Source organism: Bacillus rossius, chromosome 1 (genome assembly GCF_032445375.1).
Source record: "Bacillus rossius redtenbacheri isolate Brsri chromosome 1, Brsri_v3, whole genome shotgun sequence".
NCBI classification, from domain to species: Eukaryota; Metazoa; Arthropoda; class Insecta; order Phasmatodea; family Bacillidae; genus Bacillus; species Bacillus rossius.
In genome coordinates this window covers 193,034,867-193,060,987 of record NC_086330.1, presented here as the reverse complement: position 1 = coordinate 193,060,987, position 26,121 = coordinate 193,034,867, and the positions used below count along the sequence as shown (strand labels likewise).

The 26,121-nt window shown below is 34.3% G+C and overlaps 1 protein-coding gene across 7 annotated transcripts in view; it reads left to right on the top strand.

Annotated features, from left to right (window-relative positions):
• The window catches only part of LOC134527188 (uncharacterized), a 412,406-nt gene that overhangs the window by 37,164 nt on the left and 349,121 nt on the right, over positions 1-26,121 (top strand). For all 7 annotated transcript variants that reach the window (XM_063359634.1, XM_063359635.1, XM_063359633.1 and 4 more), the window contains one exon: positions 156-433. In XM_063359634.1, coding sequence (XP_063215704.1) covers positions 156-433 — 278 coding nt within the window. The remainder of the gene's footprint in view (positions 1-155; positions 434-26,121) is intronic.

Sequence of the window (26,121 nt, the reverse complement as noted above, 5' to 3'; positions counted from 1 at the left end):
AAAATTTTAATGTAGTGTATTATTTCATTGGGTGATGCCCTTTTTTTCAATAAAGTCACTTAACTGCGCAAGTCAGTTAAAATATTCTTTCAGTGTCCCTATTTTACATCATGAGCACATTGTAAGGTATTAAGAACAGGAATAATTTGTTTCAGAGGAAGTACAGAAACATGGATGAAAACTTGAATGACTCTGACATTCTCAAAAAAACTGACAGCATTCAAGTGAGCAGCCAAGTCGATGAGACAAGTCCTGAAACGGTCAGCAATTCAAAGTCCTTCCCGGAGACAGAATTGGAAGAGAGAGCACAGCCCACAAAACAAGCGAAAGATGACAGTGAAAGTGGTTTAGATTTGCAAGAGCGTGCGGATGTAGTGATGACGGAGGACAAGGAAGGTGCTTGCTCCAACAGTACGCACTGCAGTATCGAGAGGTAAGTGCTTTGGCATGCCGAACTAAGCAACCTGAAGTGACTTTTCACATTACCATTTATTTTCCAAATTTTTAATTCTGTTGCTGAACTGTGTTGACGTTGAAATAATCCAGTGGAACATACTTTCTTTCACCAAAAGTTCATAGATAACAATCTGGATTTGAAAACAACCAGTTTTTTTTAAAAAAAAATAATGAAATAACTGTTTGTTTTTTTTGGTTTAAACCAGGTTTCTTTATTTCATTAGTTATTTTGGTTCTCAGCATGTTCAAATGAAAGCTATACAACATCCCACTTTCTGCCACTCATGTTGAATCAGAAAAGTTATAACATTAAAGAACTGAAGTCCAGCAGATCTGCATATCTGATTGGTACTCAAACACAGAAAAGGTATTTCCCCACAGTAGGAGGACTCTTCATAGAATGGGTGTCTCCCACGGAAAGGGGATTTACAGTACAGTCAAGGATTTCCTACAAAATAGGAATTTTTTTCAAAATAATAAATTTATGTATCCTTTTTTTTTACTTTTGACTATAATTATTAATTAATTAAACTTTAGACAAATATTTAGCTGGATATAATTTGCAACTTATTCAGATTATTTAAAAGTTAAGATCTTGATTAGTATATAATTATTTCTTCCCATAAATTATAAGAAACATTAATAAGAAAACTATTGTGTTCGTAGACTGGAATTAGACCTGTTCATTAAAATTTATTAAGACATTCTATTTAAAGATATGATTTTTAAAAACCATTTCATTTTTTATAAAAACCACTTGATTTAAACCATGGTTTAAACCAGCCAACTCTGATAAAAACCTGTATCACGTATCAATGTTTATCCCTTGATCCTGATGGTATTAACCTGTGGCACATAATGTTTTCTGTTTTAATTTAGTATTTCAATAGATTTTGGCCTAACAAAAAAAATCTATCACAATATAAACAAATTAGGTCAGGTCTGGTGGAATTGTTGTATTTTGTATTTAACTTCTAATGTAATTCATTCTTATATCACAATTTTTTGTTATGTCCAGGATATTTTGATGTACTAAATTAAAACAGCAAGACATTATTTACAGTAGTTATTTTTAATGTAGCTAACAGGTCATTCCATGTAAAATCAACAAATGGGTTTTGCCACACCACTTCTAATTTTGATGAAACTTGGTAGGACATAAGCAGCAGTATTCTAGACTCAAAAATAATTTTCATAATATTTTTAAAAAAATTTACTTTTTTTTATAAGGCCTACTGTTTGCAGCATGGACCAAAACAAAATGACATTTCATTGTCATATTCTAAAATCTACAGAAAGTTTATTGGATTAGGAACAATGTCCATTAGGGCTCATTTGAAAGCTTAAGAAATTTGCTTTTTTTTTTTGTATAGTCAAAGTAAGGTTTCAGTTAAGCCCAAACAGTGATTTTTGGACGTACATTTTATTTGCAAAAGTGATTTTTCATGTATTTTTCGACTTAAAAAACTAAATGAATGATTCAAAATAACCTGCCCGAATTTTCATGAGAGAGAAGTTTAAAGTTCATGTACAGTAGAGGGAAATGTGAGCATTGGATTCAAGCATAAGTTATAGCTGCAATGGACTGATACAGCTATGAGTAATGTTTAAAAACTTCTATTTTGCAAGTTTGAGTTATTATTTTCTTTTTATCCTGTACACTATTTGATAGACAGAAAGGCAGTATAGGTCAGGCAGGTCATGTCATGAAGTGTCTACTCCATAAGGGATAAATAGAAAGCTCTAGACAAAATTTTACATGAAAATTACTAGATATAATACATTTAATTGAAATCATGTGCACATATTACAAGTGACAGTGATAATTTATACATTTAATGAATTTTTTTCATTGCAACTTCCTTAAAAATTTTTATATCTACTGAGTTTTCAATGTACTGAGTAACTATTTTTTGCCTTCTTTAAAATTAGTTAATTGCAGATTTGGCTGGTTTAAAACACAATTGTAACCAAGTGGTTTTTATAAAAAAAAATATACATGGATTTTTGAAATAATTTATTTTTAAATAGAATATTTAAATTTTTTTAATTATAGGTCTTATTCCACTCTATTAGCAACAAAAGTTAGGTCATTAATGTTCCTTGTTATTTACAGCAACAAAAATTTGTATACTAATCAAGGTCTTATCATTTAAATTAATGAATGAATAGGTTGTAAATTATACCCAGCTAAATACTCCTGTAAAATTAATTTGTGAATTGTAGACAAAAGGGTAAAAAAAGTGGAAATAAAATAATTTATTATTAAAAAAAATTCCTATTCTATGGAGGACACACTTCCTGTTGGGAAATACCCTTTTTGTGGTTAAGTCCCAGTCAGATGTGCAGATTTGATGTTATAACTTTTCTGGTTCACCATGAGTGACAGAAAGCGATATGTTGTATGGCTTTCATTTGAACATGATGAGAACCAAAATAACTAATGCAATAAAAAAGCTAGTTTAAACAAAAAAAACCAGGTTATTTGGTTTCTTTGAAAAAAAAAAATACTGGTTTGTTTTCAACCCTGGTTAATTGGCAGGGAAGGGAGCAGAGATGGTAGCTTAAGCTTCTGCATCAACTTTAAACTGATCAAGTTTTTGGCACTCCATCACCCCTACAACATATAAGAAACAATTGCAGGATTAGGTAATATTAAGATCTTTCTCTTAATTTAAAATCAGGATCCTGGCAGTTGTCAAAATGACCCAAGTATTGCCTCAGGACAGCTGTTACCATCCGTGAAAGCAGATTGCAGGTCTAGGCTATGTATATTGTCTACAGGATACGTTAACTTCTTTTCAAGCAATAATAATATTCACATTAGAAAATTACACGATAAAGATTGCAGCGGCATTCCAAGCTCACCCCACATCATATTTCGCAGACTTGGGAGGAATGAGTAACATGCACTCAATCTCAGTCGTTAGTGTTAGAATGGCTAGCCACCCTGAATCATATGTGTGCGCCAGATAAAAGTGACAATAGCACTACAGAACTAAACTTTCTAAGCGTGCTAGTAAACACTGACAAAAATCAACCAATGGTGATCATAAACAAACCCATGCATGCAAGAACTTTTCTTGATCTGGCAATCTCTCTTCATCCAAAACTCGGTGTCTGTGAATTACTGAGCAAGCAATTCTAACTGCAAATGAAACTTGACTCCAACATACATATCCTTGTATAGACAGATGGCAGTTAGAATAGTGATGGATCCATTTTGGTACAGATAGTGAAAATTGTGAACCTGTATATTTGAGTATTTGACTGTAAAGTTTAGCAAAGTCAAGCACCTGTATAGTGTGAACGATTGAATGCCTGGGAGTTGTGTTAGCAATTATGTTGATACTGCCCTAACCTTGATGATTAGGAATTTATTATTAGAATGAACAGCCAGTGTCTTGAATGGATCAATACTGAGAGTTGACAACGTAGGCAATGGTGGGTGGCACAAGCGCCACATTGCTAGGAAACAAAATGAGCTATCTGTAAACCTTTCTTGTGACCCTAGTGAGTAGTCTACGATGGCCTGGACAACACGCAGGTAAACAGAACCGGCACAAAGTCACCAGAGCAAAGAGGCCGAACGGTGTGCAAAGTACGTGACTAAATTAGGCCGGGGGGGGGGGGGGGGGGGTCCTTAGATGGCCTAGATATGTTTGTGGAAGTTCTAATATCATAGACAGATGGAACTGTGCTAGAGTTAGTAGGACACTGCGGACAGGCCAACTACTGAGTTGTCAGTAATCATTTACAAGCACAGCCAGTTAAAGGCTAGCACCCCTACAGATATAGGCAGTCAACTTCCACCTACTGCATAACAGGTTAGCTGGAAATGTAGTGCAGAGCCGGCAGCTTGCCCCATTTGTGAGCTCTCTTGTTGCCCTGGCCTAACAAGATTAGGAAATTGTATGCCATCACCACCACTTCCAGTGCTGCAAATATGTCAAGTAGATGGCACAGAACGACTGCCTAGAGAGCACAAACCTGTTTCTTATAGTAGCTTTGGTCTAATGATTCCCATATTCGAGGTTTACCTGTGAGGGAGCTGGTCACTAAGTGGATTTATGTGTTCCCCTTATCACTGCAATGGAGAAACAGTAGTATAGGTATTACAGACTAAGTCTTTCACGTGTTGGGCAACTCCTTATATCTCGTTACAGACAGTGGTACAAAATTCCCAAGCAGGTGTTTATGTGAGAAGTGTCGCACAGACCCATACACGACTCTTAAGAGCACCGGCTAGCTGGGCACACATACAGTATGCAGAACTTCAGGAAAAACCATGTGATTTAAAAACTGCTCTAATTAATTGGGGTCTGTTTACCAAAAGCATTTAAGAATACCGTAATCACTCGCGTAATGTCCGCAGTAATTTGACCACATTTTTGGCCAAAAAAATGGGGTGCGGACATTATGCGAGGAAAAATACAAAAATACAATATTTAGTGTTCTATTCAAGTTGTGCGTCTTTGTTCTAATGAGGTATGGCGGGGGGGTGCTGTCATAACTTAGAAACACACAACTTAGAAACACGCAACTTAGAAACACATAACTTAGAATTTTCTAAGTTATGACCGTTCTAAGTTATGACTTTCTACGTTATGACGTTTCTAAGTTGTGTGGTTCTGCGTTCCGTGTTTCTAAGTTACGTGTTTCTAAGTTATGATCGTTCTAAGTTGTGTGTTTCTAACTTGTGATAGTTCTAAGTTGTGACTTTCTACGTTATGACGTTTCTAAGTTGTGTGGTTCTGCGTTGCGTGTTTATAAGTTACGTGTTTCTAAGTTATGACAGTTCTAAGTTGTGTGTTTCTAACTTGTGATAGTTCCAAGTTGTGACTTTCTACGTTATGAAGTTTCTAAGTTGTGTGGTTCTGCGTTGCGTGTTTCTACGTTACGTGTTTCTAAGTTATGACAGTTCTAAGTTGTGTGTTTCTAACTTGTGATAGTTCTAAGTTGTGACTTTCTACATTATGAAGTTTCTAAGTTGTGTGGTTCTGCGTTGCGTGTTTCTAAGTTACGTGTTTCTAAGTTATGACAGTTCTAAGTTGTGTGTTTCTAACTTGTGATAGTTCTAAGTTGTGACTTTCTACGTTATGAAGTTTCTAAGTTGTGTGGTTCTGCGTTGCGTGTTTCTAAGTTACGTGTTTATAAGTTATGACAGTTCTAAGTTGTGTGTTTCTAACTTGTGATAGTTCTAAGTTGTGACTTTCTACGTTATGAAGTTTCTAAGTTGTGTGGTTCTGCGTTGCGTGTTTCTAAGTTACGTGGTTATAAGTTATGACAGTTCTAAGTTGTGTGTTTCTAACTTGTGATAGTTCTAAGTTGTGACTTTCTACGTTATGAAGTTTCTAAGTTGTGTGGTTCTGCATTGCGTGTTTCTAAGTTACGAGTTTCTAAGTTATGACAGTTCTAAGTTGTGTGTTTCTAACTTGTGATAGTTCTAAGTTGTGACTTTCTACGTTACGACGTTTCTAAGTTGTGTGGTTCTGCGTTGCGTGTTTCTACGTTACGTGTTTCTAAGTTATGACAGTTCTAAGTTTTGTGTTTCTAACTTGTGATAGTTCTAAGTTGTGACTTTCTACGTTATGAAGTTTCTAAGTTGTGTGGTTCTGCGTTGCGTGTTTCTAAGTTACGAGTTTCTAAGTTATGACAGTTCTAAGTTGTGTGTTTCTAACTTGTGATAGTTCTAAGTTGTGACTTTCTACGTTATGAAGTTTCTAAGTTGTGTGGTTCTGCGTTGCGTGTTTCTAAGTTACGTGTTTATAAGTTATGACAGTTCTAAGTTGTGTGTTTCTAACTTGTGATAGTTCCAAGTTGTGACTTTCTACGTTATGAAGTTTCTAAGTTGTGTGGTTCTGCGTTGCGTGTTTCTAAGTTACGTGGTTATAAGTTATGACAGTTCTAAGTTGTGTGTTTCTAACTTGTGATAGTTCTAAGTTGTGACTTTCTACGTTATGAAGTTTCTAAGTTGTGTGGTTCTGCGTTGCGTGTTTCTAAGTTACGTGTTTCTAAGTTATGACAGTTCTAAGTTGTGTGTTTCTAAGTTGTGATAGTTCTAAGTTGTGACTTTCTACGTTATGACGTTTCTAAGTTGTGTGGATCTTGAATTGTTAACATTCGGTTGTGTGTTTGTGGCGAAGGTTTTCATACGGTCTTTCATGCAGTCCCTACATAGTTCTCACTCTGCCCGCTAGATGGAGATGAATACCTAACCATCTTTACCACGAGTGCTTTCTATTGGTTACTTTAAATACTACATTTTATAAACTTTTTTTTATTAACAATGGCATTTCCACACAGTACGTACATTAAACAAAGAACATTTGTGAGAAATAAATATTATATATTATTAATTGTAGAATATTAAAAAAATGAGCTTATCTCCAATTGAAACACAAAGTTGAACTATAATATAAAAAAATATCCTAAATTATTTGAAGCGCAATCTAACAAAAAATTACTTCAACTGAATTAAAAAATAAAGTTAACATCCAATTACCAATATGATGGAAATAACGGCCATTTAAATGAGCTAGTAATGCCTAAAACTTGATGGGTAGTTTTGATTGCATGGTTTTAAAACTGGGAACAATACGATTGGTTTATTCTTTGTAATAGTGAACACCAAATAACTCTTCGTGTTTTGAAACTGCGTAATTAAAACAAGTATTTTGAATTTATATGTTATTTCCTTTAATTGTTAAAACTCCGCTTTGTTGGTCATTTGTGAAACGGAAAAATTCATTCACAGTCCAATGTTCAATAATAATGTATGTTCGCTGAAGTATTACGTGTAATAAAACTAATAAATACATACTTAGCAGACTTACGGGTCTATCTTTTGACAAAAGTTTGAAATCAAAATATTTCATATGTTTTTTTTGTATATGTAAATTTACTATTTACTGCAGAGCTTTATAATCATGCAAATTTATAATATATACTTGATAGTTCAATGGTTTCATTACACGTTACAAGATATTACTTCAACCATTTGTTATTTGTAAGTAAATCATCTAGAGTTTGTGTTGTAGGCCAATGGAAATGAGAAAGAAAAAATCTTAGCGACATAGTTTTGTACCCTTCAAACGGATTGTCGAATAGAGTTTGATCGTTTGGATTATCAAGAAAACAATGCCAAAAACACGTACAAAGTTTATGAGTTGTGTTTCGAAATTATATTCGATACTGCTGTAGCGACCAGCCATCCTATCTTATTTTAACTCAATAACGTTCATTGTTTAAGAGAGTCTTTATTTTAAGAACTAATTTTATAACCGTAAATTAATTATACTGTTCCTGAGCTTACTTTTACTATCCATAATTTATTTGTGTTAACGCTTAATAGGCCCCTTCTTCAGAATTCTATTTTAAAACGATTTCTCTAGACTCATCAAAAATTAAAAACTTTGTTTTAAATTTTATATGAAAAAATTAGGCTGAAAACAAATTTAAGTATTTTTTTTTTCGTAACCCTACAAACTATTGCCTGAATATATTTCTTGGTGGACTGATTCATACTGCTGTATTTTTTAAGTGTACTTGGATTTGGTTGCCAAAATAATTAGTGTAACTTCTGCAGTCACAAACATTGTGTCGTTATTTTTACCAGTTACTAAATTCCATTAAATTAAATGAATAAGGAAAGCAGCATTTTAACAAATATTTTAATGTTGGTTAACTTGAATATTTTAACATTAAAAGAGAACAAAATTACATAAAAATTTCATGGACTAACAAATTTCTGAATTCTTGCAACTAGTAAGGTCTGGCGAGTCGAAAACATAATTTAGAGTTGTTATTGTTGTTAAAGTTGGGTTCTACCCGACTTTGACGTATTACTTTTACAGAAAAATAACAGATCTAATATTGTTTCATAACTCAGGTAGAATTTAATGCTTAGAGTGAAATTTGAATACTAGATTCCAATTTTACCTAGAAACTAAAAGATTCAAATAAAAAAAATAAAATAAATTACAAAAATTATGAATTCTTTTTTCATTCTCTTTTCTTCAGACAACTATTTATAAGTATAACTTATATTAAGACGTATTTGAAACCAGTCACATGAAAAAAAAAATATTAGTGTCAATTAATTCAATTACGGTATTTGAACTTCGGGAAGACAAAAAATCCACAGCTGTCTTTACACTTCCAAGCCTATTAGGTGACTGATCTCCTCCGCAACAAGCAGAATGTCTTTATGTTCAAATACTATTTCTATTATTTAACTTTTCAATCTCACTGCACATGTCATAAAAATATACAGAATGCTGGTATGTAAATCTTCATACAATTAAAAACAATTAATGACAATTATTCTCATATGATGAAATTATTTCATAACATTTAATGCAAATAATTATTTTTATAAATGTTTGCCAACTTATGGTATATACATAAAGAGTAATTTTAAATATTTTAAGGTAGCAAAAAAATTTTAACGTCATTGTTTTCTTGTCCTATATTTAATTGAATACAGAAATATACATTTAACAAAAAAAATCAGATTTAGTTGTTGCTTAAAGAAGGCAACACAAGTATTATGTGATGTAACATCATTAAAAAAAATTGCAAAAGTTCTAACCAAGAAGACACAATTTTCTGTTTATACAAATCAATAATTTATAAACGCCATATTTGTACTTATAATTGGATTCACTTACAACATACAAAAGTGCGTGCATTTTATTAGATTTAAGGCGTAAAATGCATACGCCGTCCATTTCACACTTCTTTTATTCGTCATGACGGGTGAGCGCCACTTAATGTTTACAAATACAAATACAAATAGGCTTAGTTATTCTTTTATTGTATTGAATTAAACCTTACATATGTAAGAAATTAATTCCTCTTTCGCTAGACGTGATTTTAACTTTATTGTTGGAAGCCTCCGATTTGATTTACTTCGCGGGCAAATTACTTTAAATGTTGTGAGACACACTGTGCTTAGTTTTCGTTTGGCGAAAACAAGGCTTTGAAAATAACGGTTTGCGGTAATGTTTTGTTCAGAAAACATTTGTATGAAAAATTGTGTTTATGTTTTAATATTGTAGTAAGAAGCCACATCGAATATTCTTTTATCAAATATCCATGTTTTTTGCGCGAATCAAATGTCAACTGGCGAGTGAGACGGCGGCGCGGCGGTGCGGCTATGTCCGAGTGCATGCGAGATGCAGAGCGACGGAGCGGCAACGTCGCGCTAGGCGATTCAATGAGCGGCAAATTTGACTGAATTTTGCGCGATTTGTCAACAAATTCACGATATGGATCCACAAGCCAGTGAGGGATCCCCCAGGCCTTCAGATGATGCTGGATCCCGCGGGATTGCGGAATTACTCTTAGCTGTATTGCAATCCCTAGTCTCAGTGCCTTGCTCCTGTCAAGCTTATACGCCTATAGCGTTACAGTCTTTCATTTACATGTACCTTATTAAGTAATGCGATTGTAGTCTCGTCTTTATTTGCTATCAGCCACGCACACGGAGCTCAGAAGGGAGACGCTAGCCATCAGTGTGTACCTAAATACGTTTTGCTAACTAATCAAACCATCTATCTTTAAAATAAATATATTTTTAAGTTTCTCTACTTTTTAGAGCAATGCATATATTTTAAACCATGTTTTGCTATGCATGTTTTATCAATTCTGACTATTACCACATTTCTACAGCTATAATTAAATAAATTTAAATAAAAACTAAATATAAGAAATATTCGAATTTTACATTCAGTTTGATATCAGTTATTTGTAGGGACCGGAAAAATTCGCGGTTTCAATTGCCTTTAGGATAGACTGCACATTCCCCTGTACGCTCGGGCAAATAACGCAAGTTCATTGGCTGCTGACTTGTAAGTCGTCTCAGCTGGTTTGTCTGTGATTCGATCCTTCTTTGGTTGAAGGTTTATAATTGGTTGAGATTTGTCCAGATGAACAATAAGCCAATAGCAAAATCATCTCAAAGGTATATTTATTTTAATTTTAGCCTATCGCTGAAACAATCGGTGAATTTTTCCGGTCTCTAGTTATTTGTACTGCTTCTATAAAGAAAACATGCTAAATCTGAACCATCCATACAACTTACTTAGTCCCACACCTTTTTCATTAGAAAAATCTGGTCTAAAATTAAAAAATAAAGAATTATACAACTAATTTTATAAAATAAATGTTTTACAAGTAGTCAGTATGTTTATAGTTCACTTAAGATAAAGTAAATTTCTTAGTTGCTCGTGTCAAAAGTAATATATATTCAGTGTAAGTTTTAGCCGCAGCGTCAGAAAAGCATAGTGTAATATTAGCCTAACAACTTCAAGCGCGCAAGGAAAGAATATATATATACAAACATATACACACATATACACCTAATATGTGTGTGTGCTTGTATGTACATGTGTGTATATATAAAACATTTTCAGCAGTTTGTAGAACAAGAAATGAATAAATGATACATAATACATTCATTTCTTAAAATATAATAAAAATAATATCCATCACATTTATTACTTCCTAGCTTTATCCCACACGGCTTCGCTCTCGTTTAAGTAGATTTTGTCATTCAATTCAGGTTGTCGGTCGACACAGGAAGAAAAAACTATTAAATTAAATTAATTAATAATATAATTAACTCATTTCATTCATGTTGTTCAATACGGGTAGAGGTTAAATATTTACAAAAGAAAAAAAACTACACAATATAAATCAGGGTTAAGTGTTGGAGAAGAAAAGAAATAGCGGAGTTTGTGTTAGTAGAGTCATGGGTTCTGCCTTGTCGCGAAAGATCCCACTCCATATTAAATTTTACCTACAGTTAATTAACATCCCTTATTAACTCCGCTTGTAATCCATATCTTACTTAGTATAAACCAAAGTCGCTTCCCGCTGTCAAACTGTCATTATGTATGCTTAGATCTTTAAAACTACGCAACGGATTTTGATGCGTTTTTTTTTTAAAGATAGATTGATTCAAGAGGAAGGTTTATATCTATAAAACATGCATAATATAATAGAGAAACACTGATAATTTTAGAGGTTTAGTGATGATGTGATGAATTGGTAGAAAATCACCATGGCAACGGCTGTAACATTGTTGATGCTTCATTCGTTTCAATGGCAACGACTATTTCATTGTTAGTGCAGTCCCCATCACCGTTGAAATTTTGCGGGGAATTTAAATATATAAAAATTGCTCTTTTTTTTTTTCCAAATATATATCCTACCGACTTGAAACTTGACAGTAATGTTCCTTATGTTACGCAGGATGACATTTTCCGAAAATCAGCTCTCAAGGGTGGTTAAGTCCGTGCAACAGTGGTTACTTCGTCTCCATGGCAACGGGCATCGCTTTTATTTCTTTTTCCATTCGAGGCGCTGCAGTGGCGTACCCACAAGGAGGGGCATGTAAAATGAGCGGCGTAAAAGTGTACTGCCTGCAGACTGCCGAAGCGAAGTACGGGTACACCAGTTGACGTTGCGTGCTCGAGAGTCGGGAAACCATCAGTGCTATTCGTTTTCTCTCCGATACATTAAAAAACATTGTAATAAATTAATTTCAATGGTATTTCATTAATTATTACTGTAAATGGGAGATTTGGTCTTCTTTTCTTTGTAGTATAGCCGTGCGAAGTCGGGTTGCGCAGCTAGTATATATATAAATAATGAAATTTCTTCTGCTTTGAGGTGCAATCGCGTAAACACGACTAAAAGTACCGGTATGGGACCATCACCATTCGAAGCGGGATCACATGTAGGTGGTTCTAGGTTATTATTAATTTTTTGAATTCCGTAGACCCTTTCACCAATTTTTGTTTAGATTTTTAAATTTGATATGATTTTTCACCAGTAAAAATATATACATACAATTTATGTTATGGAAACGTTTCTCCGTGCTAACGGATTGCTCATAGCAACGAAAAATAACTACACCCAGCGATATATTAGTTAGATTTGCTGTAAAAATTTTCTTTAAGTTTATTAAACTATAATTTATTTTTTGATGAAATATATCCTATGTCCTTTTCTGTACCCCTGACAATGTGTATGCAAAATTTAATCATGATCGGTTGAGTAGTTAAGGCGTGAAAGCGTAACAAACAAACAATCAAAATCAAATTTGCATTTATAATATTAGTAGGATGAATGAATAAAAGTGCTAATTGAACGGAACAGGCCTGTGTTTATTTTTCATAGTCGTTTACCTATATTTGTTTAAGTCATTGACATTTCTTTCAATGAAATTAGATATGTGCCTCCCGAAATCAGATACTAAAATAAAAAAAGTTAATTTAGTTTTGTTTATGAATAGGTTGAACGAATATTTATGCTTGTGTATACGAGCACAGCGACTGCTTGTTGTCGACGGAAATGTTTGCAGGTTTTACTGTATGGCTTGTCATTGTGATGCCTCAGCGGGGCGCCTGAGATCCCGGACTCAAGGTCGTAGGGTCTTTAGAGAAGAATACCTGAAATGTGCTGGGGTGGGGTGTGGCAGGAAACCCGTGCGTCACTGGGGAAGGGGAGATAAGTTGCCAAGTGGTGGGGGAACAATTTACGGGCAAACGGATTCTCAAGACAAAGGACAGAATGAAACTTACGCAGATATTCGTGCTGGTTTGTATGAAATATAATTCGAGTATTCACAAACACAAAATATTATAAAAACGCAATACAGTCTCCTTGAGTTCTATGGGGAAATAAATTTTTGTTTAGTTTAAGTGTTCCAAGTTACTTCCAAAATTAAACCTTCACATTAAATAATGTTATAAAAATCTACAGTTTTTCACTTTTTACAATCGTATTCTAACACAAAATTTTTTCACCCGTTCAGATGGTAAAACAACGAGCTTTGAGAGACGCACGTGTACACTTACAAGGGGCCATCCATAAATTGTCACTCGAATCATGATTTTTTTGCCCCCCACCCCCACCCGGGACTTGTCACAGATGGTGTGACGTCACAAATTTTCCAATTTTATATATTGAACTAATTTAATTAAAACAGCAGTTTTAAAATTATTTTTACTCTCATTAAAAATATGTTTTAAACATAATAACATTAAATCAAACATTTTTCGCTTACATTTAAAGTTTCGCATTTCAATATTTTATATTTGTACATGTGACATCACGAAGCTTATGACGCCTCCTACCCCTTGTCACACAATGTCACACTTCGTCGACCACCTCCCCTCCCCTTAACTCATGGCGTTATTTAGGGATGGCCCCCAATGAGACCGAGTCTTATCAGTTTCAGACAAGAAACTCAAGAAAAGGTAAATAACAATGTTTTCAAATAACCTTTAAAAATCACACAAGACATCTTGTAATTCTGTCCTCCATATTTAATGTAACGTATTCCGAGAACACTGAAGTTATTTGTATGGAAGCCAACGACTTTATTTTTATTACATGTTTCACGTTTTCACTTATGAAACTACCAAACAGTGAAAGCACATGAAATTTTTTAATGAAATTATAAAGAATTGCTTACTTTGACATAAAAATTAACATTACTTATAGAAATAAGCCAACTGTAAATTGTTTCGACATTTGTATTGTTTCAAGTTGCAGGGTCGGCGATGTTAGCGTCTGGCGTATTTTACCTATAAATTGCCGCAGTTTTATTGCACTTGTTGCATGTAGCGTCCTGTGCGTTTGCTTTTCTTGCGAAGTTTATAACATTAGCCTTGTAGTCAACTAGTGAACACCTTAAGGTGTAGCCAAATTATACTTGTTGATTTTATTTAATTTCAGACACCCGTGGTCAATTCTTAAACATAATTTACTACAGTTACATCCAATTGTTAAATTTTCATGTATTTCACACTTCTTCCACGTGAAAAGTGCCACGTATCTACCGCTCAAGCCCGCTCCACAATGTGTAATGGAACTTCAAGAAATTTAGGTTTCAATATGCGTTCGCTGCTTCCACAGTGTGTGAAAACTTAACAAATGGTAATGAAGTGATTGAATTTCACGGTTACGAAAAAAATAAATTAACTGAAAATTGGTTGAGTTACGATAAAATAACCACGGTCATGATTTACACACACACACACACACCTACACGCACACACACATGTATATAAACATAATTATATAATTAAATATAATTAAAAACAAAGTAATGATTCTGGAGGCAAATTGAAAATAATGTCTTATAATAGCGAACTACATATTAAAAGTTCTCAAATAAAATGAAAACAACAGCATACTCTGTTTATTAATTACTGAAATCCAGCGCTATTGGACGTCTACACTTTCAACTACCATGATTCATAACTGCATTTGCTTTACGAGAACTTGCAAAAAAATCAGTGTAAAAACAACAACATACAGGATTAGCATATATGAATGACCGGATGTAAAAAAAATCATATTTTCAAAGATATTATTCCATCAGTGATACTGAAAAAAAAAAATTTCAATTTCTTATCATAAATCGTTCACTTCATGGCAGCTTTACCTTAGAACTCGATGATAATCGGAAAAAATGATAAGTGTTTATAAACCAAGTATACATTAATAGTTAGTAATCAGGCATTGATATGTTTACATCTCATGACCTAACTTCGTATTACGCTTCATATCCTAGTAATTTCGTCATTGTAGATCCACAAAATGTACTTGTACTAGACCCCAATTTACATATGGGTCAACCGGGCATTCGCCCAGATTTCCAGTTTTTGAGCGGCGAAAGAATTCGTGGTACGAAAAAAATTGGACAAAAAGGTTTGAGGGACGAGAAATAATGCCTAAAAATATAAATTACTAAATAAAATAATTTAGAAAAAGATTTAAAATTTGTTTAATAGTGTACTGTAACTCATATTTTATTACGGTACGTATAACAACCGTATAAAAATGCTACAAGCATTTATTAAATTTAAAAAAATACACACAGCCTTTGTCTTTGAAAAACCTTTGTATTTAGTTGCATAATATGCTGTTTTAAAACTTAATCAAATAAGCTTGCCATTGAAAAGTTTTATTATTTTTGCGGGGAACTGGAACGAAAGGGGGCAGCTAAAAATTATCTTCCCAGAGCGCTGGCTCCTAAAATCGGGGCCAAGTTAGTACATAATACAAGAGCAACCAAATTACTAAAATTGTTTACGATGAAATGTACATATTTTCCACTTTCCCTACAACCAATTCTATAGATTTTGGTGTAAAGTCAAAATCATCCTCACAACGAATCAAGTGAAAGCTTACATTCGAAAATATCTTAAAATAAATGTATTGTATAAATAAAATGGAAAGGCTGTTTGCAAAACAATCTGTTATTCACAAATGCAAGGCTACGCACAGTTAAAACATACTTGTTTTTCCAACACTCAACCCACTCAATACTAAAGAACATATACTGAGAACTAAAATTAACCTAGCCAAACTCAAGAACTAATTATTCTTAGATGACGCTGAGGGCACTATTCATTTGGTTAGAATTCGTATATAAGGAGTATAAAATCTATATTGTAACACAAAAAATTAGGATAGGTTCGTAATATGGTAATTTTATAAAATAGCAGCTTCTTGTAAATAAGGCTAATACAAAACCGTGAAGTGGAAGATTCGTTGCGTAAATTCAGAAGTAGTAATATTCATTTGGTACGTAAGTAAAACTTTATTACGCAATTAATAAAGGCAACCTAACTAACCTTTAACTGTAGTTACTATTCAACTTGTTTTCCAGGAGCCGCTACTCTGTAATTTTGCCCTAAAACATTCTGATATGGCATACGAGTAATATATAAATGTATGTCCGGCATCTGGTGCCAGTACATTGTGTGTGGTTGAGGTCCATCGTGTGTGGTTGAGGTCCATCATCTTGGATTGTGAATTCACGGCGGCCATTTTGCATGACCTTGACTTTGACCTCGGCCGCTTGATATTCCTGACAACATTTTGTTGGTGTTCTCCCTGTGCTCCTGGTTATTCCTGTCAAAACTTTTGTTGAATTTCTTAGTGTGCTTCTGGTTAATCATTAGAAAGTAGGTTCATTTCAAGCATTTTTTCGATATGAGACATGCAATTGTATTCAGTTTTGCGTTTATTTAGTGAATTCCTGTTACCAAATTACTTTCGATATGAGAAATGCAATTGTATTCAGTTTTACGTTTAGTTAGTGAATTCCTGTTACCAAATTACAACTACAAATTAAATCAGGTGAAACTCACACATAAATTAGATTTATCACTGAGTCGTTTTCTATGTATTAAAACAGCTGAGAACCACAGCATGCAAGACTATTCTCCTTCTGCTTGAGGTCTAGCAAAGCTCTCCTTCTATTCCGATCGTGAGTGAGCATCCTGCATCTCGCCTAAAACAGTGGCCGCTTTTACAACATAATAAATAACGAATGTTTTATACTTGCATTATTATACAAGGTAAATTGTACTAGATGGATTCAGATATATTGTTTAAAGCAAGAACACTGTGAGCAATTACATGAGGAGACATCTGTAGGTGAAAAGCAGATCTACTTGTAGATGAATTTTTCAACAAATGTAAAATTAACTCTAGCTGATGGTTTACTGAAATTCCTACTTGAATGTCTGTTTTAGTTTGGAACACTCAGTATGCTTCTGACCACATTCACAGAAGCTAGTATGGATTCCGTAGCGATGTCTGTAGCCGTTATCGAACGGACACAAGTGTAGTTATTGCAGCAAGAAATTTACCTTGCAATAATTGTTAAACGTCATGAGAGAAGCGAGTGTATTTTGGGTCATTACCAAAAATTATTTAGTTGCACTCATCATCATTTAGTTGACGAAATATCTTGAATAAACATCACAAGATCTGTACAACCAAGCTAACTGATGATAAAAAGAACGGTGCTTCAACATCCAGAAAGTGAAATAAAGACAACACTATCCCAGATTTCGTTAATGATTTGAAATTAAATGCTAACGAAGAAAGTAGCATCTTTAATGGAAATGAAAAAAAAAAAGAATTATCAATAGCAAATTGAAGTCATCTTTGCATAACTGAAAACAATATAAAAGCATCTGAAGTTGACAAGTTCGAATAACGTGATGACGCACTTGAACCTTTCAAGATCGAAGACCAAGCTGTAGCACCTGAATCTTACAAGATCGACAATTGTGATGAAGCACTGAGATCTAAACGATGGAAGCGACATGTTCAAATTATCAATTCTGATCATTTCCGTGATGATCAATGGGACGATTATGATTATAATAACTATGAGGCTGGTTTGAAAACAGAAGACTATCGAGTTTCTCAGAAAATTGGCAGTAAAAGCGTAAAGAAGATGGAGGCAGCAGCAGCAGAAGAGATTGATTACACAACATGAGAAGATCCTAAAATATTGGTCGATAGGTTTAGACTTCTACTTGCTTCCCAAAATGTTAAAAATATATCCATTACTAAAGAAAAAGGTACTATACTTCATGCACTAAGATGTACGGGATAGTACAATAATGCGTTGTTTTACCTGCAACTGTATTTTATTGAAAAATAAATTATATTTTGTATTTTGGAAAAAATGTTTTATTTTTTGTATTTTAATTTATCGCCTAAGATTGTTTCTCACACTACAATTTCTAACTAAAATATGCAAAAATCGTCACCAAACAAAATAATAAGTAACAAAAAAGCCTTCTCAGCAATCGAGACAATTTCGGGCTAAATATGACTGAAACCAATAAGAGCTAAATTCAGTTGTAGCTGTTGTAGAGAGTTGGAGACATTGTAGCCGTTGTAGCCAGTTGGAGCTGATGTAGCGATTGTAGCCGTCGTAGCCAGTTGGAGCTGTGGAAGCCAGAGTAATTTTGAGTTGTTGATTTTAATCTTTACTCGGACTGGACAGTAGCAGTCGCAACAATGACGAAGACCTTGATGACGTATGTACCATCAGCAATTGAAGGTTCTTCAGTTCAGTCTGACCTATCACCTATAACAACAGTAATGCTGACTATCGTCAGTAGAGATCATTGTGGAAGGTCTACCATCGTCGTTTACATACTAGAGGAGACTTTAACGGGTGCAGTGTCTTTATCAGCAGTAAAAACATAAGTATCGAAAACGAATACATCGTGGTTCGGATATGCTTGGCCTACAAGGCTGACATTGTAAATGATCTGTTCGAACAGTATTCTGAGAACCGATGAATTAGATCTTATGGTTCGGGATACTTTGTCTATACCTGAAATGGTACATGAGTAAGCTGAAGGAGTTTCCAAACCTCTTGGTGTGGAGACGCTTGTCATACGGCCTGTCTAGAGTGACGTTTTGTTGTAAGGCCAACTATCCAATTGTCAGAAGGTAAAGAGAGAAATAAAAAATATATATTTTTAGTCTAAAATCCCCTTTTTTGCATCGACCAAGGATTGAACCGAGGACTGAAATCAATTGATTCAATCGCTATATTATTTGGCTGATTTCCTAATATTTTTTTGATTTTTTCTCGATTATTAATTTAATAAGTACAGAATTTCAATATGGCGATCAAACCTACATCTGCGGCTCACTAGGAGCCGATAGATTAGGAAAGTAAATATATATATTTTTGTATTTTTAAATGAATTTAATTAAATTTTAAACATAAAACTTTATTTGTATTGCTCAAGGATTGAACCAAAGACTTAAATCAATCGGGTCAATCATTACATTATGAAAGATTTTCTTTTATAATTTTTGGAATCATTTCCGGATATATAGGTTAATAATTACAGAATTACAATATGACGGCTATGATGTCCGAAAATATGGCGGAAGTGACAACATTCATGCAATAAATACTCCTGCACTCTTGCCAACATAGCGGTAGTGCTCTATAGCATACGGCTGGATACTAACGTGCCTGGTAGCTAGAATTGAAAACAAATATGTTGGCAGCGCCCTCTAGCATATGGTTGGTGTACTACATGACACTCACGCTCCTATTATTGTGAATTGAAAACAAGTATGGCGGCAGTTCCCTCTAACAAATTCTGATATTTTTATTTCATCATATTGAAAAAAATTACGTCTGAATTTGCGACATTTTTTATATTTACCTTATATAATCTCAGTCTGTTAAATGTCACGATGGTCATGTGGTAAAAGGCGTATGTTTCTAATCCAGAGTTCCGAACTGCCATGGTTCGAATAACCTAACTGCCAATGTATACAGTATAAAAAATTAAATTTAATATGTCGATAAGGGTCATAAACTCATTAGTAGGTAATGGAACATCGAACTTATGTGCATGAGACAGAGAGTATTTGACAAACACTAGGAAAAAATAGCAGTAACAAAAATGGTAGACATTACATAATCCAAGATGGCGACCTCCAGTAGAAGAAAGAAAAGCAAGATGACAACTTCCGGCAGATAAAAACAAGATGATGGAAAAACCCAGATTGCGGCCGTAACGAATTGGGGCATTCGATTTTAAGATGGTGGAAAGTTTCAGAAACAAAATGGTGGATTCCAGTATGGCGGCGAGATCATAGTCCAGGTCATTCAAGATAGCCGCCATGATGTCACAATCTAAGATGGCGGACTCCAAACACCACGCACCGACTTCAGTTTCCGGACATACATTTATACACTTCTCATACGGAATGCTAGAAAAAAAAGTTTATTTTGAATGCATACTGGCGTGAACTTCTTAATAATTATAAATACTTTTTTTGTTAAGAATTCTTTAAAAATATATCATAAGGAGTTTTGTGTGTTTCAAGGGAAAGGCCCTGCTGTTAATTTCAGCTGCAAAAAAAATGAGTCAAATATGACAAAACAACACAAGTGAATATGTTAAAATTACTAGTTAATGGAGTGTAGCACTATGAGGCAAAAAGCCACAGACTAATGTAATGTAGGTCTACACATAACATAACCAACCGCAGACATTCAATTAAGTAATTGTGTCACAGCATTTTTCTCAAGAAAACAATTAGTTAACTCATTTGTGAATAATGCCTCTCCACTCAACCTACTCTCATTTGGCAATTAATTAGTGAAAGTGTTAATTCAAAGTCGAGTACAGTAAATAGTTATCTGGTTGCAAGCAATAGAGCTTAAAATTTTCGTCCAAAACACCTGACACAGTTCTTACTTTTAGAGTAAAGTAAATAATAAAAGGGAATTTTTTCATAGAACCATTAAAATACATAATATTAAATTTTAAAGTTTATTTTGCGAAATACGAAACCAAAAATAATGTAATCATTAATTGATGAAAACCCGTACTTATATTGTTGACATTACTATAAAAAAAATGGGGGGGGGGGGGGGGGGGAGAGCTGCCGTAGTACGTACATTTCAACATATTTACTAAGACATTGGAAACTTAAAAGTCTGTAAACAAAATACTCTGCAATCTTACGTGAAGGAAGAGAAAGTCCGCGAGAGATAGTAAAATTTCTGATTTATACGTAGGGCATAACGCAGGTCACACCGAGCAGATCGACCGGCATTTTCAGCTACATGAGTCACGCTGAAATATGAACTCGATTGAAACTTTTACGAGCCGAAGAAAAGAAACAGCAATTTTTCCTAAACTGTTACTAATTCAAAGTTATGATAAATATATAAACGGAAAATACCCTTAAATTTTTTTTATAATATTAGTCAAAAATAGTTATAAATAACTACGGGTAACTCATTCAAAAAAATGAATAGGTATATTAAAGGAAAATAGTTATCGAATTTTATTTTACAACTATGAAAATAGGTTAGGCAAACAATAAATTAATTAAAGTAACAATGAAAAAAATTGTAAAAAAATATATACTTTTAAATTTAAAACCTAATTCCCGTAAAAATACCTCATTATCTCACATCAAGTAATGAGTGTTACTCGGAAATGCACTACGTATAATACAACGAGGTAGCGAAAACGCGAAAGCTCAGGTTCGAAATCATTTCATGAATCTTTATTTTTTTACCACCTCTCCTATAACCTTGCCGTCATGTTGGAACCAGCTGTCTGGCCAAAAGTTTTCTGCATCCCCAGTAAACATTGCTTGTGCAGTATTGCCCCGGAAATCAACAGGAAAATAGTACCTTGATATAAATTTTATGAAATGGAAAAATTAAATATTTATGTTCCTCATATATAAAATTTTTAAAGCTTTTTATCTCAAAATGTGTTAAAAAGATTTTAATAACTACCCTGCGTCTGAACATTAATGTTTCTGCTTTCTCTACATTACGTGATTTATCACTTATTACAGTTTTAACGATTATTTTACATACATTCTGTATTTATATTCTCAAGATTATGTTTATCGCTACATTTAAAAAACTGTAAAAATTTTATATTAAATAAAAGACACTAATGTAACCTTCGAGAGAAGAATACCTAATGACGCTACAACGTAAGTAAATGAGATAATACAAGTTTATTTTTATTTAGTTTTAAATTTCCGTCAACAGCGAATTTATTATAGCTCTACAAACAAAACAAACTGTTTTACTAACACAAATTAAATCTTAATCATATGAAAACAGGAATAAAATAAACGTGTAATTCAGATATGGCGAGCAAACCATTAGCTGAAGTCAATTTAGCTATGTGTGGAACTAACAGCACCATCTATACACAGAGAACCAAACTGAACCCGAAAGTAACTGTTTAGCCACAAGAGTGCAGCTCTGAATGCGGGGAATGCAAGCAAAAATATTTCGCACTACAGTCCTTTCAAAATATTTACGCCTTCTCATTCAAATTCTAAGTAACGTGATTCGGCGTTATGTGTTTCTAAGTTACGTGTTTCTAAGTTATGATCGTTCTAAGTTGTGTGTTTCTAACTTGTGATAGTTCTAAGTTGTGACTTTCTACGTTATGACGTTTCTAAGTTGTGTGGTTCTGCGTTGCGTGTTTATAAGTTACGTGTTTCTAAGTTATGACAGTTCTAAGTTGTGTGTTTCTAACTTGTGATAGTTCCAAGTTGTGACTTTCTACGTTATGAAGTTTCTAAGTTGTGTGGTTCTGCGTTGCGTGTTTCTAAGTTACGTGTTTCTAAGTTATGACAGTTCTAAGTTGTGTGTTTCTAACTTGTGATAGTTCTAAGTTGTGACTTTCTACGTTATGACGTTTCTAAGTTGTGTGGTTCTGCGTTGCATGTTTCTAAGTTACGTGTTTCTAAGTTATGACAGTTCTAAGTTGTGTGTTTCTAACTTGTGATAGTTCTAAGTTAACACTTTCTACGTTACGACGTTTCTAAGTTGTGTGGTTCTGCGTTGCGTGTTTCTAAGTTACGTGTTTCTAAGTTATGACAGTTCTAAGTTATGACAGTTCTAAGTTGTGTGTTTCTAACTTGTGATAGTTCTAAGTTGTGACTTTCTACGTTACGACGTTTCTAAGTTGTGTGGTTCTGCGTTGCGTGTTTCTAAGTTACGTGTTTCTAAGTTATGACAGTTCTAAGTTGTGTGTTTCTAACTTGTGATAGTTCTAAGTTGTGACTTTCTACGTTACGACGTTTCTAAGTTGTGTGGTTCTGCGTTGCGTGTTTCTAAGTTGTGTGTTTCTAAGTTACGTGGATTTTTCCAAGTTTTCTAAGTTATGACAGTTCTAAGTTGTGACTTTCTAAGTTATGTGTGGTTCACTGGCGGGGGAGGCAGCGACGCAGCAAGAGGAAGAGAGAGGCAACGACTCCGCAGGGGGGAGAGGCAGTGCTATGACTGGGGGGGAGAGAGGCAGAGGCAGCGCTTGGCAGGAGGGGAGAGAGGCAGAGGCGTGGCTTAACCTCCCTCCTGCCAGCTAGCCAGCCAACCAGACAAAGGAGTGTTAGAATCCTTGACCCACTTCCCTTCCTCCTTCACTTTCCCTCTTCTTCACCGACAACACTCCACATCAACACAGCGGCAGCCATGGAGCTAATATACAGTAATACATCTGGAGAGGACAAGGGAAGGCCAGCAAAGGATGCGAGGTGAAGCCGGGTATCGGCGTTTATTCCCTGCTTCCTACGCTGGAAGAAAACGAAAACGAGCCAAACTTGTCTCGCGCGGCCGTAAAATCCTCCAAACTAAACTCGCAACAGCTCCGAAACTATCAAAACAATCAAACTGAAAATTTTACTGGATTATCTGTAAACATTCTTCCCCACACCGCTTTAATCTTTTTTTCGAAACATGAATACTTTCATTTTTAAAAATTAAATACCTATTTACTGCCAAATTTTTTTGTGAATACGCAGAGTAAATTTCAACATCGAGGAAAAATTTTTGTTTGCAACTATAGGTGGGGGACACCTGCGTATGAAATTAGGAAGAAGCTTCAAATTTTATTTATATACCACTCTTGACGCATTCAACCCCATACTTTTATTTTTACAGAGAGTTGAAGTGGGAATAATGTTTCAGTGGGTAACACTACCGACATATGTCTTCGTAACGCACTTCTTTTTGTTATTATACTTCTCAAATTTTATAATTTCATACACAACGTTTATAAAAAACTAATTCTTACTTACTTCATTTAATCTATTAAAAATCTCTTGTAATATACGTGTATTAGTAGAAGTTAGAAGTCTTTTCAATATCATGTTCATGTTCCAGTCTACTTACTCAACCAACGTAACATGCAAACCTTAGCTAAACACTGGTAGAGAATTGTTTGTAATAACTGTAATGCTATGCATATACTGACAATGTAAGAAACTTTCAATTTTATTAATTGTTTGCATAAGAATTAATAATTTTAAAAAAGCATAGAATAGGCCTTTATAGACTGAAAACCTTTCACGTAGTTTCAAGTAGCGTACATAAAAGTTTTTAAATATATATAATTACCAAATATTGTTGAATATATTTAACATTTTTATACATGTTACAACACACATATAATAACAAGCCTATATAGGATATAAAAAGACAGACGCCAAATTTTAGCATTTTGTATTTCTTTTCTCTGTGTGAATAAAATAACAGTTCTTAACGTAGTTGCTAATACATACTGTACTATATTTCTTAAAAAAATACGAAAACCCCTGACATCGTCACCATAACAATGATAAATTTGCAAAATAATTAAGGCACGTCTTTTAATGCTACGAAGCACACTTTTAAGAGAAATGTTTTAAACTTATGTTGGGATTTATCTAATATCTTAAAAGCATTGTGAAACCGTTCCTTTGAGGGAAACCTTAATATACCGAACACCATATCATCCTTTAATCGAGTTAGATTTTCGCTTCTTAAGACCCATTTGTCTTCAAAATGCACTGTACACAATGCATGGTTCGGAGACGCAGTCCAATTTTTCCGCTTTGTCGCTTTTTCCCAGATCTGTCGTTGATCGTCACGTTTTGGAAATCTATGAAAAAAGTAAAGAATTATACTTACAACTGAAACAACTTCTCTTTGTTAAATAGTTTTCTTAGGTTTTTCGAAAAGTTCGAAGATTAGTTACTTCCGTTTAAAAAATTTGCCACTTTTTTCTGATGCTTCAAAAGTTTTTGGAATTAATTTAGTTAACAAATGAAAAAAAAAATCTTCAATACATGTGAAAAGCAACGCCATCCGGCTTGGAATTCCATCGATTTGTACAGCCATATGCGCTACAGGAAATCACCATTGTAGCCGCACACCAGCGCCACTCAAACCTCAAGGACAAGTGGGCTGGGGCTGCGTTTGCAGTAGAAATACGCTCTCTTCCTCTTTCTTTTCAACCCTTCTTCGCAACCGGCTGGCTTCGCTCTCGCCCTACACATGTCCACTCCAGATCTTCTTACATGCTCCTTGGCGGCAGCGCGCGAGACCAGCTTTCTTTATCTTTATGTCGTTTGAGATAGGACTAACTGCTTACGTCTGGCATGCCTCACGACGGTCCTACTGAGAACGGACACTTAACAATATCACCTTCCGCCGCTCACAATACATGGCTTGTTGTTTGATGCATGCCAAGCTGCCCTGCCCTTAGATAAACCCAGAAAATCACGTTTTTAAATTTTTCTCAAAAATGTTTACAAAACAAGGAGGGGCTTATACGCGGGCGGGGCCTTTGACCGTGCTTTGTTCAGTTCAACGAATTTCCCCACCCTTTCAGAACAGGAGAGAAAGGACAGCTCAAGGTCACAGCTTTGTTTACAGAGCCGTCAACTGTCCATTCGTACTGCGTCCTTTAGGGGTGGCCAAAGTTGTGTTGCCCGCCGTAGACGACTGGTGCGGACATTATGCAAATTTTTAATTTTTTCTTTTAAGGATATATAAATAAAGGGTGCGGACATTATGAATACGGTACGTTGAGAGCAGGAGAGTAGTTGTTTCTGTATTTTGTTTTTAAACTCAATTTTTATGAGAGGAAAACTTCAGTTTCAATAATGGTTTACCTAATTTATCTTTAAAAAAAATTTATATTCTTTTCTAATAATTATCCTTAAATTTTTTAAGTTTTATGAATTATGATGATCAAATTCTGTTAAAATTGAATTATTACAGAAGGCAATAAAATATTTGAAAGTTTTCCTAATACAATATTATGAATTGAAGTAGTTATTGATAAGGGCTTGAAATGATATATGCTATTAACAATTTAATTATTCTGGTCTCATTATTGTCCAGATTTTCGACAGAACTATAGAAAAACAGTGGAATTAAATGTGAAATAGGCCAGTGCAGAACATTTTCAGGATAATTTTTAGGCTTAAAAAACTATTTCAGATTCTTGAAAGCACTCGAGGGACTTGCACATTACATTTAACTTC